This window comes from Amblyomma maculatum, chromosome 10, assembly GCF_055883805.1.
Source record: "Amblyomma maculatum isolate TAMU_Amacu chromosome 10, ASM5588380v1, whole genome shotgun sequence".
Lineage (NCBI taxonomy): Eukaryota > Metazoa > Arthropoda > Arachnida > Ixodida > Ixodidae > Amblyomma > Amblyomma maculatum.
In genome coordinates this window covers 53441657-53457241 of record NC_139353.1, presented here as the reverse complement: position 1 = coordinate 53457241, position 15585 = coordinate 53441657, and the positions used below count along the sequence as shown (strand labels likewise).

The 15585-nt window shown below is 46.9% G+C and overlaps 2 protein-coding genes across 2 annotated transcripts; one reads left to right on the top strand and one right to left on the bottom strand.

The window, feature by feature from the left end:
* The first annotated feature begins 7195 nt into the window (after nucleotides 1-7195).
* On the top strand, nucleotides 7196-11817 carry LOC146176442 (peptidyl-prolyl cis-trans isomerase FKBP2-like). Its single transcript, XM_084582779.1, has 3 exons — nucleotides 7196-7783; nucleotides 8422-8504; nucleotides 10952-11817. The coding sequence occupies exons 1-3, from the start codon at nucleotides 7500-7502 to the stop codon at nucleotides 11011-11013; spliced, it is 429 nt and encodes a 142-aa protein (XP_084438905.1). The 5' UTR covers nucleotides 7196-7499; the 3' UTR covers nucleotides 11014-11817.
* Nucleotides 11818-12695: 878 nt separating this feature from the next.
* On the bottom strand, nucleotides 12696-13793 carry fusl (transmembrane protein fuseless). Its single transcript, XM_084581300.1, has 2 exons — nucleotides 13002-13793; nucleotides 12696-12791 (listed from the first exon to the last, which is right to left on the bottom strand). The coding sequence occupies exons 1-2, from the start codon at nucleotides 13791-13793 to the stop codon at nucleotides 12696-12698; spliced, it is 888 nt and encodes a 295-aa protein (XP_084437426.1).
* Between the last annotated feature and the right edge of the window lie 1792 nt (nucleotides 13794-15585).

Here is a 15585-nt window from a genome sequence, read left to right as displayed (position 1 = left end):
TCATTTGTGTACTTCACGACCACCCTCGATCGAGTTTGGATTCGAGTCTTGTCTGGTAGTCAACACGATAGCTAGGCGTGACAGTTGGTGATACATTTGCCAAAAAATAACAGCGGGGACGAAGGGTAGAAAAACAGGACAGCGCTTGTCCTGGTAGAGCGTGGTGGACAAGCTGAGATAAAATATAGAATTGAGCTTAACTCCAATGGTCCATGTCCCCACCGTTAACTCTGAAGGTCTATTCACACTTGCGACTAGATGAGGGCGCGCGACCAGAGGAGAGGAGCTCGCCACTACCGATGTTCACACTTGCGACAGTCGCCTTCTCGTTCCGAACGAGTTGGGAGTAGGAGAGCTGCTGGGCGATGACAGCGAATGTCGGTAGTAGCCACTTGCCAGACACTTAGGCTTTTTCAGGCGAGCCGGTGCGCATGCCGCGCTCGTGTTTCCAGAAGAACGCCGACGACGAATAGACGGTGTCAATCACCGTGGTGTCAATATAAAATGTTGCGCCTGCGTGAAAAACTCATTTCTCAAAAGTTCATGGTACTTACCGGATAGTTCGAATATCTTTCCAATCTCCTCCCAGGCCATATTCTTCTCCCTGCCTTTGAATTCCGGGTGCCGTTTGTTGAAAAGGTAGGGGTATTCTTTAATTGCATTGAGAAGGTGCTCGATCGAGTACTCCGGGACCTCGCTGATTGGTGGAATGGTTTGCGACTAGTAGTCGCGCGACTGGAAATTCGAGCAGTGCCCGATCGGCCCGCGGCAGTCGCTTTTCGACCGATGCGACCATTTGCGACTGTCGCTTTTCGACCAAAACGGTCGCGCGACCGCTGCTAGTCGCAAGTGTGAACGGGCCTTGAGAAGTTGCAAGTTTGAAAGTCGGGAAAGCTATTTATCGGGCGCGCAGTCTGCTACGGCTCCACTGCGCATGAGCAGACTGCCTTGAGGAGTAAAATGGCGCGACATGCTGGCCAACGGTAACCAGGCTGCGCCTGCCGCTCCGTGTACAATGTCACGCGACTCTCACTCTGACGCTTCTAATTCGAATTCGGAAATATAAAACAATTGTTCAGTTCAGTTCATTCGTTCAGTTGTGTCCGACTCTTCGTGACCCTATGGACCATATCACGCCACGCTTTCCAGTCTCTATCTTCCTAACATCACATAACTTTATCTGCAGCGCCTCGAGGATGCCATCTAACCATCGCGTTCGCTGCCTACCCCTTCTCCGGTGACCCTCAACCTTTCCCAACATCAAATCTTTCTCCACCGACTCCTCTATTCTCATCAGATGACCAAAGTAGCTGAGCTTTAACTTTAGAATTTGACCCTCCAATGAGCAGTCAGGGTTTATGATCGACAATATCAACCGATTTGATCTTCTAAAACTATTGTACAATATTGTAAATTGGTTAGATTAGCTATCCGTCGCACTTCTCGGTGCGGTGGACATCTGAACCACGCCGTAATAAAAGGGAGGAGAGTGGGAGTGAGAGATGGCAATAGTGGAGAGCACTGGAATAATTTCGACCACCTGAGTACAGTGCTCTAGAGCAGTATAACCTGAGTACTGCTAACCATCTAACGTTCATCCACTGACATCACAGACGCCTGTGTGTTTCTCCTCCAATGAAACGTGCCCGCCGTGGTCGTGTTCGAACCCAGGAACTTCAGTAGCAAAGTATCTTAACCACTGAGCCACCGCGGCGGGTTAAAGTTTTCCCGTATGCAAATATTCCCAATCCTCACGTCCCCATACTTCTGTCGTCCAGTCTGTCGGGCAATATCCTATAAAAGAGTAAGCTAGTGTTGCAAGTTCATATTTTCCTTTCCTCTCTAATTCTGTTACCTGCAAATCACCGTGGTCAAATTCCCCGTGGTGTATATTTGCAATCTATTTAAAGCCAGCTACAACTATACTCTGTCTCGACGGTGACGAGACAAGAAACGCTCAAGAAAAGCAGATGTCCCTGAAATGAGGCCCTTCAGCTTTACACAGAGCTATGATTTGGTTGAAACTTCATTGGTCGCATCCTGCATTGTTCAGAAAAACCTTGCCTCCTTTGGCATTTAGAGGAAAGAGGTGTAGAGGCCCCTCCACTCCCTCAGGAAAACCATAGGGGGCCTCCAAAGGAGAAGGACCCCTCTGGGGGACTTCTTTCGCAAAGCGTCCTGTGCCAGACTACTTGAGCTTGCTTCTCCGGCGAAGAGAGAGAGAAAACTTTATTGTCGGGAATAGTGTTGGAGGGCATACCAGGTTTCTTTCTCTCTGATTCCATCAATATGCCCGGGAGAATTGGGCATTCCCAAATGAGATGATCCTGATTGGCTATCCTGAATTTGGCGCAGAACTTTGGAAATTCCTCTCCCTCCCCATATAGATAAGGAAAGATTTGGTTTGTTTATAATTTTCTCCATTCTCTGTGAGAGACCGATCTGGTGGTATGTGGGAGGTCTAATCTTTCATCCCTGTGTGCAGCCGTGATTTCCGTGTACGTGATGAGCGGTTCCTTCGACCCGGGTAAGGGTGATTCCACGGCCGCACGGGTGGAAGCTCGGGCGAGACTGCTAGCAGCTAGCCTCATTGCTTGGAATCCCCTCGTGACCCGGGACCGACATGATGGAGATCTCTCTATCCAATAATGATTGTCGAAGTTTCTTAACTGCTTCTTTCGAAACGATCCCCTTATTAAAGTTCCTTATTGCTATCTTGCTGTCGCAAAAGTATGAAGTTGGCTTTGGTGCTCCAGCAGGCTAACGCCAGAGCAGCCTCTTCCGCTATAAGCGAGTTTCTAGATTTGAGGGATCCGGTGATCACTGTCTCGTAGTCCCCATCGATTACTGCCAATACCGCCGCCCCTCCTAGGCCGCATCGCAGTACGCAATTTGAGTAGAGTCTACCCCTCATAGTCTTTTTCTTATAACTTGACTCTATGTGCCCTGCGTTCCTTGTGTGTCGAGTGCATATTCTTCGGAATTGAAACGATCTTCAGTCTTTTCGAACCTGAAGATCTATCTCTGCTGCCACGTATTCGCTCCCTCTGGGTTTCCCCTATGCTGGCCAGGATCTTTCTTCCTGCCCTCGTGAAACTCGGTCTCCAGAGTTGCGCTTCCCTCACCACTGTAGCGATTTCACACCATGTATTATGCAACTCCGTTTTCAACAGCTTCACAGTTGAGACGCTGGTGGCCCAGTAAAAAAAAAAAAAAGAAATCAATGGGTCCAATTGGGACGACCAGACAGGGCTTGTTTCTGTCGATTCCAAATGATTTGCCCAATTGGTACTGTCCAACCCAACTGGTTTCTTCACTCCCAATTGGGAGTCTAATGGGTTTCTTCAGTCTCATTTGGGATGCCCAGTTAGTTTCTTCACTCCGAATTGGGACGCCCAGTTGGTTTCGTGACTCCCAATTGGGGGTGAAGAAACCATTTCGGCGTCCCAATTGGGGGTGAAGAAACCAACAGGGCATCCCAATTGAGCTTCCAACTGGGCTTCCCATTGGTTCTAATTGGTACTAAGGAAACATTCCCAATTGGGAAAGTGAAGTCAGTGATATCCTTGACTGAGATTTGCACAGATATATACATACCTCTATAAAGAGACAACAGTGAAAATTTTGTTATTATAAAAAGTGTATGCTGCTTAATCTTGTTGATTTTATCGTGTCCACTGTAAGTGCAGGCATAATTAAATAAGTTAACCCTCAATAACAGAGATATGTGTCACTGGTCCGAGCAGCACTGTTCAATGAATGGAGTATATAAGTCTGTAAAGGATCCTGTGGATATATACATTGAATCTGTGTTAGTTCCATGTGTGTGATGCATGCTTGTCTCTCATGATTTCTGTAAAAACTTGTAATTTCATTCCACTTGCACTTGTATAAAAGTCGGCTCCCCTGTAACTTCTCGACAGAAAAAATTGAAATTGCATCTCCATTCTTTTCTTTTTTTTCAGCTATGTGAGTTCAAACCATTTGGGCTCAATGGGTATGCCATTTAAGTTCAATTGGTGAACCATTTCGTCTTCATGGATGACCAATTATTTCCAGTTGGAAGCACCAATTCATATCAAATGATCAGGCCCAAGGTGGCGAAAACAATTGGTTTTTGACCATTTTTTTTTTTAGTCGATATTTATTGCCTCAGATATTCTGATTAGGAGGGCATATAAAAGAGCACTAAGAATTCCCCCCAGTCAAAAAAATTCAATGGGTCCAATTGGGAATTTCCTAACTGAGATGAATTGGTCAAAACTTTTGATGCCCTGAGGCAATAAAAGTTTTTGACCAATTCATCTCAGTTAGGAAATTCCCAATTGGACCCATTGAATTTTTTTGATGGGGGAATTCTTAGTGCTCGTTTATATGCCCTCCTAATCAGAATATCTAGTTTTTGCTCCTCGCTCTGGCGTAGATTCAGGAACGGGGTTGCGTACGCGATACTACTGATAACGCGTGTGTTAGGCGCAAGAGGCGCAGTGCTCCCCCAAACCGTTATCTTTGAGTGAGATTCTACGGAAGATTCCAGTTACCTGGGACAAATAATTGGCTAACTTGTTTATGACTATATTGCTTTTTCCAGTCTCTTGAAGAAGGAAGCCTGGAACTCTGATTACTGGCACCCTATATTGCCCCCCACCAGCACCACCACCGGTGGGTAGAGTTTTGGAAGGCGTCCTGCGGAGAGCAGGACAGTCCTCCGACGAGAACGTATTCTTCTACCGTCTCCGCCGCTATCTGAATTAGTCAACAATGCAAACACGGGAGCCAATTGGTTGATCATACTGGGGAATACTGCGCTACTTGATAGACAGGGACAGGTGAAAGACGACACACGATCGAATGAGTCTACACGAATATCGGCATTGGAGCCCCCCACTTGTCCAAATAGTGATATCGTCAGCGTATATGCTATGTTGGATCCCCTCTATTTGTCTTAGGAGAGGAGAAAGTTTCCTCAGAGTGAAGTTGAACAACATGGGGGAGAGAACAGATCCTTGTGGCGTTCCTCTATCCCCCATCGCTAAAGATTCGGACTTGAGATCTAAGAATTTAATGGTAGTCCGTGTGCTGTGCGATGTCAGCGCACGTTAAAGATCCCCAGGTGGTCGAAATTACTCCGTAGCCCTCCACTACGGCTCCTCTTTCTCTCTTTCCACTTTCATTCCCACCTTCCTCCCTTCCCTTCGGCGCGGTTCGGGTGTCCACAGAGCAAGTGTGACAGTTACTGCGCCTTTCCCTTCCTGTGAACCAATTCAACTGTCTTTTCAAAAGAAAGTTCTTAACGTCCTGAAGCATTTCACTCCTACGTTGGAATAGTTCAGACCTTCAAGTACTGCCCTAGCTGTGTTTTACATTAGGTATCGAAAGCCTTCGTGAGGTCCAGCCCGAGAATCACTCTTGTGCCGGCCGTCTGTTCTCCCTTATCTTGACGCTGTGTTTCAACTGAAGCATGACATCCTTTGTGCTGGAACCATTTTGTCTGGCCTGAGCCCTTCTCTTTTCATGTATTTAGAGAGTATTTTCTGCACTACCTTCTCCATCAGCTTCCCCAAGCAGGAAGTGAGGGAGTCCGGAGGTTTGCCTGGTTTTGGAATAAGGTTAGACTGCCTCCATTCCTTTGGCATTTCCCCCGTTTCCCAAATCGTGTTCATTATTTCAATCAGTTACATGATCGAATTGCCTTCTAGATTCTTAAGTGTGGTATTGGTTATTCCATCTGTACCCGGGGCTGAACGCGCTTCTTAGCTTGGCCAAGACCGCTCTTACCTACGGTGATCCGGCTATTGAGTTTTAAATTTCCCGCTGTGAAAACTATTGCCGCTTTTGCTGCATTTCTCAAGCTTTGTTTTATAGTGCACTTTTAGTTATAATTATACAAACTACACAATTATTCTCATTAAAGTAAATAGAATGCACAATCTTTATAAGTGGCGCTCCACTAATGCTCCTCTTTTTACTAGCGTCGTGCACGCCTTGTGTACATCGGGCAAGCATCGGGCACTCAGGGTGCGTTCCAATTCTTAGACGTCTAGCAAGACTGCTTCGTAGACGTCTACGTAGACGTCTACAGGTTCGCGTATTGGAACGCGTCTACCTGTTTACGCCTAGCGTCACCTCGCGGCATAAAGGCTGAACTAAACAGTTTTAACAACTATTATAACGCTGTTTTGTTTAAAGATTTATGACAATACAGGTGAAAATCACGTTTTTAACGGTTCGCCGACTTTTTGCAGCAACAATATTACATGTGCAATTGCCACAACGTAGATAAACTATTAATAGGTTAACTTGTAGCAGACAGACTTCTCACGCAATGAACCCTATCACGAATTGACGGAAGAGAACGTTAGTCCGTTTTTCCTTTTTTATTACTGATACTGAAGTGTACATGCTTCTCAGATGTCTCATTCACACAGCTGTAAGAATGAAAACATGCAAAATACTGTAAACTTGAGGCGATTACGGACGAAAGGTAATAACCGGCAAACGAAAAACTGTGCCGTTACACCTGTTGTCTGTAGTCACTAGACGAGGTAACCAAAGACAACTTGTTTTAATAATGTACAGGCACAAAAAAATCAATGCGCAACAAGTAGGCATCGTCAGGCGAGTTCGTTCTTCTGAGATTAACTGAAAATCGGCGGAAGTTTGCCACGGCTACTACAGCAAGGTAGAAACACACACATGCGCCGTACAGCAGCCGTCCTGACTCCCGGCGAGGTGCGACGAGTTCGTCGATAACACCAAGACTAAAGCAGACTGAAGAAACTCGTCGTCAAGTTAAAAAAAGAAGACCAACAGCATCCAACGCACGCTTTCCTCTTAGCGCGGTAAAAGAATCTGCAGTGCTACATCTCACGACAATAAAGACAGCTAAATTAGCCTCTAGCTAGCGCATACACTGACGTAACAACTCACGTTTGAAAGATCGTTCATATGCATACTCCGGCGTTCGCAAAGAGCACGACCACCGTACAGCTACTGCAACAACCGCACGCACGACTCGCTCAGAGCGAAACGCGCTCTGTCCGCCATGTTTAGACAGCAAAGTAGTCTGCATCGATGTTGACTTCGGCGAAGCCGTCTTCGCGAGACTGCTTCGCGAGAATTGGAACGCATCCCAAGATGGCGGCTGCTCGCGTAGCCGTCTAAGTAGACGTCTACGAGGGGGTATTGGAACGCACCCTCAGAAACGAACGTCGCTCATCCCAAGGCGGGACGCGGCGAAGTTAGTAACACTTGTTAACATTACCAATGTGTATTAGAACGCTAGACGTGCCTGAAAAGTGATGGTCTCACACATTTTACTCGTGTGAAACTTTGACCTTTCAACAGTTTCGACGTGGCCGGTTCAAGAGCGGCTTCTCGCGTTTAGCCGCTACTGCAGTTCACACCGCAGCGCTTCCTGCAGACACCACCTGTCTGCCTCATGAGAGGCTTGTTGCCCGTGTGGAACTGAAAAGCGCTTTTCTACATCTGGAGCTAGAATGGCTCGTTGGTGCCTAGTTGCTTGGCTCGCCGTAGCAGCGGTGAGCAGCTCAGCGGCGACGTCTGAGCCCAGCACCGGCGGCAAGCGGCTGCAGATCGGCGTCAAGAAGCGCGTGGAAAACTGCGACGCCAGGTCCCGCAAGGGAGACGTGCTGCACATGCACTACCGCGGCACCCTCGAGGACGGAACCGAGTTCGACAGCAGCTACAACCGCGGGGAGCCACTCTCCTTCACCCTCGGCTCTGGGCAGGTCATCCGCGGATGGGATCAGGGACTGCTGGCGTGAGCATTTGCCTCATAGTTGTTTCACATTGCAGTACCACATTCTAGTGGCTGACTCTGTTTGTTTGCTTGCTTTTCACTCAATTTTGTGTCCGAAATTCGGTGCAGCACTAATGTGTTCGCATCGCAGACCTCACCTAGATACCAGTCGAAGGCGAGGTACCAACAGCACATACGACACGTCATCGTAGTGCAGTGACGTGTAGAAACTGAGTAACGCGGTCATTGACCTCCTACTAGATCGCTGTAACGATTCGGCATTGCTGCAAACGCTCTTCTGCGCGTAAAACAAATCAATGGCTTGATCACTGATAGAAAACACTAACGGCACTCCTAAGCCGAACAGAGTAGCAACTTATTGGTCATCATTGGCTTTTGCTAACCGAAAATTCTCTTGTCTTTTAGCCCGTAAACCACTTCGTCTAAGGAGTAAATGATGGTCCTCTTTCTTTCCAGCAGTTCATGCTAAAAACATACTTTCGTTCTGGAATATGAGGAATGGTGCTTTAAAGGTCTACTGTTTTACTAATTATCTGCAACGAAAAATTCCTTCTGTATTGCGGGTTTAAAAGCACTTTAGCAGAGTTTGTGGACCTGTGGCATAAAGGATTGAAGCCAAGCAAGGTACTTCTTTCCAGGATGTGCGTTGGTGAGAAGCGCAAGCTGGTGATACCTCCAGACTTGGCCTATGGTTCCAGAGGTGCGCCACCCACTATCCCAGGTGAGTGCAATCGCTACTGGCCTGCTGGGACCCCCAGTGCTTTTAATTTGTATGAGTCGCAAAACTCCCATTGCAAATTGCGACTTCCACTGGAATCTGAAGTTCGGCCTTATTGGCAAATATTCACTGTGTCGCCACCAACAAGTCTCAGTGTTGATAGTCTGCAGACCATCACAAGTTTTGAGCTAGTTAACACCCTGGTTCTCGTAGCATTGTTCCTATGGAAAATGGTACGTGCAAAGGAGCATGTGAAGTGATTACTGCATTTCGGTTGATTTCGAGGAGGTGCATTTACTTATAAAAACAGGAAGAAGTGATACTACTTGTAAGAGTACTTTTGTGAGTGATTCTTTCACATGAAAGTGGGGAATTTTAGCCAGAGCGTCGTCTGACAATTGTTTTACCTGACCATTTTTTTTGGTAGTGCATTTAGCAAGTGGCCATGAATGCATTACTTTGCCGTTTGTAAGGCAACTTCCATGCGAAGTTCGCAACACATAATTGCTTATGCGATGTTATCACAAGAGGGGACGTTACATGCCTGGACCAGGTTAGGTCGTAGGGCTTGATATTTCGAAAAGCGTTGCAGTAAAATATTGCATGTTGAGGTTTCACAGAGCCAGGGAAAATGTTCGGAAGTCTTAAAAAGTTGAAATATCATCTGAAGAAAACCTCGAGAAGTGTGCTCCATCACGAGTCATTATTGTCTCATCAGCATTTTTATTTTCTCACCTTTCATGAGCTCAGAGAATTAACTGCACTTTTTCTTAACTTGGTTATTCACTTCATCACACACCCATTAATTGGAGCACCGTAACAAAACTGTTACTGTGTCAAGAATGCTTCGTGTCTGCTGATAGCTGATAAATTTTGTCACCAGCATCTCGAAATCATACTACCCTTCACAGCTACTTTCATTTAAACAGGTACCATTGAGGTATTTATTAGTTGTGAACATTATTCCCGGAAAAGTTAAGCTCTTAGTGCTAGAACAATGACTAAAAGCTTAGCTTGTACATCCAGCGTGCGGTTTGGAATGCAAGGAATAGGGAATGCTAAATATTGGGTTTAACACTCCCATCAGCCTGAACTTCCATGGGAAATAGGAACTTGGAGATGTCACACTTGGTTTGTACATAGGTTAATTAACTAAGAAACCTACGTCATAATTTGTTGCAATGCTGGATTATTGTGCATCGTTTGGGAGCGAACTGAGTATTCCTTCCTGCATGTGCAGACACAGGTACTACTCACTGAGCTCTAAAAGCGTTGCAAGGTTTACGTTATCATTGTATTTTCTATGCTACAGATATGATAATTGGCAAGACACCCAAAACATTTTCAGCTACTTTACACAGCGCAATTGCATCAAAGCAATTTCACACACTAAGGAAAAATTTTACTAACATTCTTCTGTAAGCATTTTCCTATCGCATGCGAAATGTTGGCTTATGACTCCGTATGTGCTTGATTCTTGTGCATGTGCTTGTTGAAATTTATTAATTATGTGGCCTATAATGCTGCGAAACACCTGCAATAGAAGCAGGCCTTTATTAACTAGCATAGGAAGCAATATTCTGGAATGTTTGTGTGCATCTTCCATTAATGGCATATATTTTGAAAAATTGTTCAAGTCTAGGACTGAAGGTTGTTTTATATCGCTAGTTAAGTGTCATTGATATTTAAAGCACGCTAACAACATTGGATTGTTTACCTTACAGAAAAGACTGATCTCTTAGGAATTTGTGCGAGTGGCATGCTTGTATCTTGGCGCTAAATATCGCATCTCACTGCAATCGTCAGCAGCTTACCACGGCTGACAGTTTTGAAAGGAAGGCTGGAAGCATGTTTCAGTCACCTGATCCTCATTCGATTGGGCCGGCACAGTCCTGTGTAGTTTAATTTGTATTCTGTCTGAGGAGACACAAATGCTTGCACACAACTCACGTTTTTTTTTTCTATAGAGGGGGTGTCATAGTGTCCTTGAGCATCATCCCCATTGTTTGCGATAGCACTAATGGACTGATATGGCCAGAGGCGGCAGCGCAGATAGTGATCACAATGACCCATAATAAAGCCACATGCTGTGTAAATATTAAATTGTAAGAACATATGTACTCTAGGCTTCACTGTGGTCTGCTGCAATGCATGCTTACTGAGTGTCCACTTATAAATGTCACGTCCACAAGCACAACACACTTCAGAACACCACGTCGTGAAGCAGGGCCCTTAACGGGCACATGTCCCTTCACTGGGTAACCAGGTCAGTGCACGTAATCCATATTTTGTGGTTGACAGACTCGTAATCTCCAGATTCTTTTGGTCACGTCCCCTTCTCCCAGTACAGAAAAAGGCCAGGTTTCGAATAACACAAAGCAAAACAGTGTTTCCCCGGACTTTGTGCCACCTGCAGCATGAAGACTCTGTCCTTGCCCTCCCTTGCACAGGTGACGCCACGCTGACCTTCGAAGTGGAATTGGTCAAGATAGACCGGAAGACGGAATTGTGAGCAGCTCTGATAGGAAGGCGATGTCAAATGCAACACCCTGTCCATCTAGGGAGACGCCCCGTGTGAGAACGTTGTTGGCAGCGTACACAGTCTGCAGTGAGAGGAACGATCCGACGGCGACCAGTGCAAATGCCAGCACGTCTTCTTGCAGCCACTCCTCGACGAGCATCCAGATGCCGCGCCAAATGGACACACAGCCGTAGGTCGCAGCCAAGTGCCAGAACTCCTCGAATGCACGTTGTAGCCAGAACAGTGATCCTCTTGCAGCTGCTGGGTAAATGGTAATGGACATTTATAGTACCTGCTTTTCTTTGTGTGTGTGTGCGCGAACACTTAAGGGCTTGTACACGATGGGTGCACATATCAGATTATGTTCCAAATGGTTTGCAATAACATCTGTGCACTTGCCTGTGTGGCTTGATAGTGAAAAATCACCAAAGATGCTGGAGGATGCACTATGTTTGCAGTTCCTTCTGTTTTTATGTTTCCATCACCTTTGAAGTTGCCACGAAGCCCCTGCTTAATGTTTATTTTTGTATATTAAGCACCCATCTTGGGGTCATTTTGGTTTTCCGTGCTTTATTTTTTAAGGCCAGTGTTTGATTGTTTTTGCATTCTTCAGCGACTTTGGTAATGGATGCACATGTATAGGTTGCTCCCTATTATTTTCTTTTATTTGCTTAAAAACTTTTTCCTGCTACTTTTTTCTTGCTCTTCCCTGGACATGTCAGTAGTAAGCATTTTTTTTTTTTTCATTGTTGAATGATATTTGAGATTGTGTAAATAAACATGGGTGAATGGGAATTCTTGAAAGGGGACTGCCTGTTTTCATATAGGATACACGTGTGAATGGGAGCCTTAGTAAAAGTGATCTGAGCAGGTTGACATGCCCTGGCACAATCAACCTAGCTGGTCAACTGCATAGGCCCTACGGTGTACGAAGGTTAAAATGTAGACAGCAACCCCAGGTGGTCGAAATTTTCGGAGTCCTCCACTACGGCGTCTCTCATAGCCTGAGTTGCTTCGGGACGTTAAACCCCACAAACCAAACCAAACTGTAGTGGGTCATGAAGATACAATGAGAGCTTGAGCTGTTGAAGTGCTAAATGGAAACAAGGTATACAACAGAGTTCCAATTTGTATTCATAGTTAGAATTCAGTGCAAACAGGCAAGGACACAAATAAAGGAAAAGCACGTATGAGTCCTATCTCGTGTGCTTTCAGACGTGTGTGTTCTTCCTTTCTTTTTGTCTTTGTCTATCTGTGCTGTATTCTAACTATGAAGCACCTCCAACTCTCCCTGTTTAGCATCCTTTTCCAGTTTTGAGCATTGTGGCATAGTTATTGGGTATTGAGAATGGTTGTGGGGTGCTGTGCAACCATCTTCTCAGACCATTAATTTTTATTGTGCCTCGCATTCGGGATGGACTCTTTCCTATGACATTGTGGTATGTTAGGACTTGCTGTAAAGGTTGTAGTTTCTGTTATACTAAAATTATTTTTGTTATAGTTGATGACCTTTCTTCCTTATGTTACTATTTATTGGGCAGTATTTAGTGGGCTTTCTCATGTCTGACTGACTTGTAGCAGACATGCTGGTGAATATGTTGATGATGCTAGCTGTGCAGTCAGGAATGAGAGAACTGCACATGGGCTGAAGTAATAATTCCGTCTAGAACCAACTAGAATGGATGCAGGTTGTGTCCATCACAGTCAAGGATGACGGTTAGAAGCTCAAAACTCAACGCAGGTGGTGATGTGAAACAGGGAGAAGATGGCTGGACATCAAATCGTAAAAAACCTTGAGTGCATTTGTACAAAAGATGCTAGCATTGGTACCAGGCAACGTGTTAGATGCATGAGTTCTGCATATTATTGCCCAATTTTCTTGTGCGAAAAACACTCTTCGCTTTACAAGCTTGCTTCTCACTGCAGAAAAAAAAGTGTTTTGCTCCCTTGTGCCGTAAAATGTTGCCACAGCACCCCACCAAGCTGTACACTGTTCGATTACCATTCTTGGATGCACCTCCGTCGTCTCCGCCCAGTCGTCGCCACACGATTCCGGCCGGCACCTGGCCAGCCAGTAGCAGCAGTGCAGCCGTCGAGCCAGAAGCAAGTGATGCTTTCGCCGACCTCCGGGTCACATCCAGAAGGGCCCACAGTCCCCGCCAAGCACTGATCAACAGGGTCTGCAACACGACCACTGTTAGCGCACAGTCAGCCGCGAACGGCAACCAGCCCCCCTTATCGTCCGGCCGGCGGCCCAGCCGCGTCGGCGCGTCGAAGTAGGCCCGCGGCTCGTCCGTGCCGAAGGCAAACGGTGGTGAAGCTGGTACCATCTTCAGGGTTCCGGCCAGTGCCAGCCCCACGCAACCGACGCCCAAGGAGATGAGTGCCGACGGCAAGGGACCGGCTGGCGCGAGGAAGAGGTCGTGGAGGAGCCAGACACCGCGCCACTGGGCGATCGTGGCGATGGACAGCAGCGGGGTGTACAAGCGGGCCGCAAACCGGCGCCAGGGTCGTCTGGGCCGAAGCCTCTTGTAGTCGTCGTCGTCATCCCCGAGCGAAGCGAGCGTGTATTGAGCTAGGTGGGCAGCCAGAACCGCTGCGTGGCCCAGAGAGAGGCAGAGCCAGCCGCTGACGTAAGGTCTTTGTGGAAGTACGAGCCAGTCCAGGAGGAACCAGACGGCGCGCCAGTGGGCCACGACCAGCGGAGTGGCGACTAGCAGACTTAGTAGCGCATCACACGTTGCTACCACGGCTGCCGTCGTTACCGCCATGCCCCCCGTGACTAGCAGAAAGGGTCTTACCGCCGGGCTTATCGGTGCCACCTTAGGGTGTCTTATCGGCGCGCCCTTCGTTTCTCTGGATAACGGACTACTTCACACACACTATCGCTGCTGAGTTTTGTGTGTATGGGAGGAACAGCTCTCTTGCTTTTGTCTTCTGGGAGGGAGCACGTGCTGGCTGCAAGCGTCGTTACGCGCGACCCGACCGCTCTCGAGGGTGCGCTGAACCTCCCTTCTTGACGTTCACGCGGTGAGGACTCCGCGCGGTACGTGTATTTGTCTTCGTACGGTGTTAGATAAGGATAATAAACTGGAATGGAAGCGATAGACTGATAGAGACGAGGTCTATGGGTCTTGCGATGCATCAAGAAGCCGTGCTACGCGCGGTTTTTCTCCCATCGATATGGGCTGGTGAGACCGCGAGACGCCAAGAAAAATCTTAAGCAGGGCTATTGCTAGAGGACGTCGGTTTTTCTCCAATCTGCACACCGTTGCTCGGCAATATCTTAATCGTTGAATAATTCTTGACAATGCACCGATGGCTGCACGGACATTTGTTGTGGGCCCGTCGCAGTTGTGCAGGGGTTAGGGCGCTCGCCTGCTGTGCCCAAGCATGTGGGATCGAATCCCGGCCGCGGCGGTCTTTTTTCGATGGAGGCGATGTCGGCACGTTAAGAACCTCAGGTGGTCGATATTTCTGAAGCCCTCCGCTACGGCGTCTCTCGTAGCATGAGTCTTTTTGCGACGTTAAACCCCATAACCAAACCAAACCATTACAGAACCCTGGAATATTTAGGGACTGTACCGCTATTCGGCCTTGGAAAGTGGCTGTTCTATGCAGATATGTCTCTAGAACGACAAGCTTAATCCCGGTGCGTTTAGGGCCCCTGAAAAGGAGTGGATGTCAAGAGACTGGTGAACATTGCGGGAAGTAACAGAATCAAGTAGGTGTATAGATGAGATAGTTAAATTTGCTGATAGAGGAATGTTGCTGTTGAAGGAGGATATGGTTCACAAGGAAAGAAGGGTTCTGCTGAGGGCGTGAATGAGCCTGTGTTGGTGGTGCGCAATGAGTCAAATCGAGGTGGAGGATTTTTAAGCTTCGTGTCAAGAATTTGTCCTGTGAGTTCTATCGAACCATTGGGTCTAATATTGTATTACATCCCTCGCAGTTTCTCTTGCACCTTGGCAACTGACTCAGCGCCGCGCAAAGAATACCGTGTCGTCGCGCGACGTGAAAGGATACCTTCCCGCGTATCGAAAACCCGACTGATTGTGACAGGATGTCACTCTCAGCTACGGCATGACGGTGGAGAGAGGATATGATACATGCAACACAGCACCGAGCGAGGCAGAACAATCTTGGAACTTCGCCTACTAGCCACCAACGTGGATCGCCACACTTCATTAGAAACAAGAAATAATCTGCACTATGACGTTGGAAAATCGCTCACCCCTTAAATTACGCATTTTGGTGGATCCTAAAATCTTACGCCTTTTTCGTACTATTATTTACAGTCTTCAACCCTTCCTTACATGCCCCATTTGCCTAGAATCCTATGCCAATCTGTACATTCCCTTCGTTTTTGTTTTTTTTTTCTTTGACATTCGGTTCCTTCTTTTACTCATAGCCCCTGACCACGTTCTGGTCCTGGTAAATAATCCTTGGCTTTGGTGGCGCTGGCGCAGGATATCATTGACTCTTAATGCTACGTGCGTTTTTTTTTTTTTGTTTGTTTGATTTTGTCAATGTCGAGTCAGAAGCGCGCTGCGAAACAGCGCA

What these genes read in the sequence shown, in the direction of transcription:
- LOC146176442 (XM_084582779.1), top strand. Translation starts at nt 7,500, where the DNA reads ATGGCTCGTTGGTGCCTAGTTGCTTGGCTCGCCGTAGCAGCGGTGAGC. An exon ending in TGGGATCAGGGACTGCTGGC is followed by an intron (nt 7,784 to 8,421) that starts GTGAGCATTTGC and finishes ACTTCTTTCCAG; the next exon opens with GATGTGCGTTGGTGAGAAGC. An exon ending in TGCGCCACCCACTATCCCAG is followed by an intron (nt 8,505 to 10,951) that starts GTGAGTGCAATC and finishes TCCCTTGCACAG; the next exon opens with GTGACGCCACGCTGACCTTC.
- fusl (XM_084581300.1), bottom strand. Translation starts at nt 13,793, where the DNA reads ATGGCGGTAACGACGGCAGCCGTGGTAGCAACGTGTGATGCGCTACTA. An exon ending in ATCGAACAGTGTACAGCTTG is followed by an intron (nt 12,792 to 13,001) that starts GTGGGGTGCTGT and finishes TTTGATGTCCAG; the next exon opens with CCATCTTCTCCCTGTTTCAC.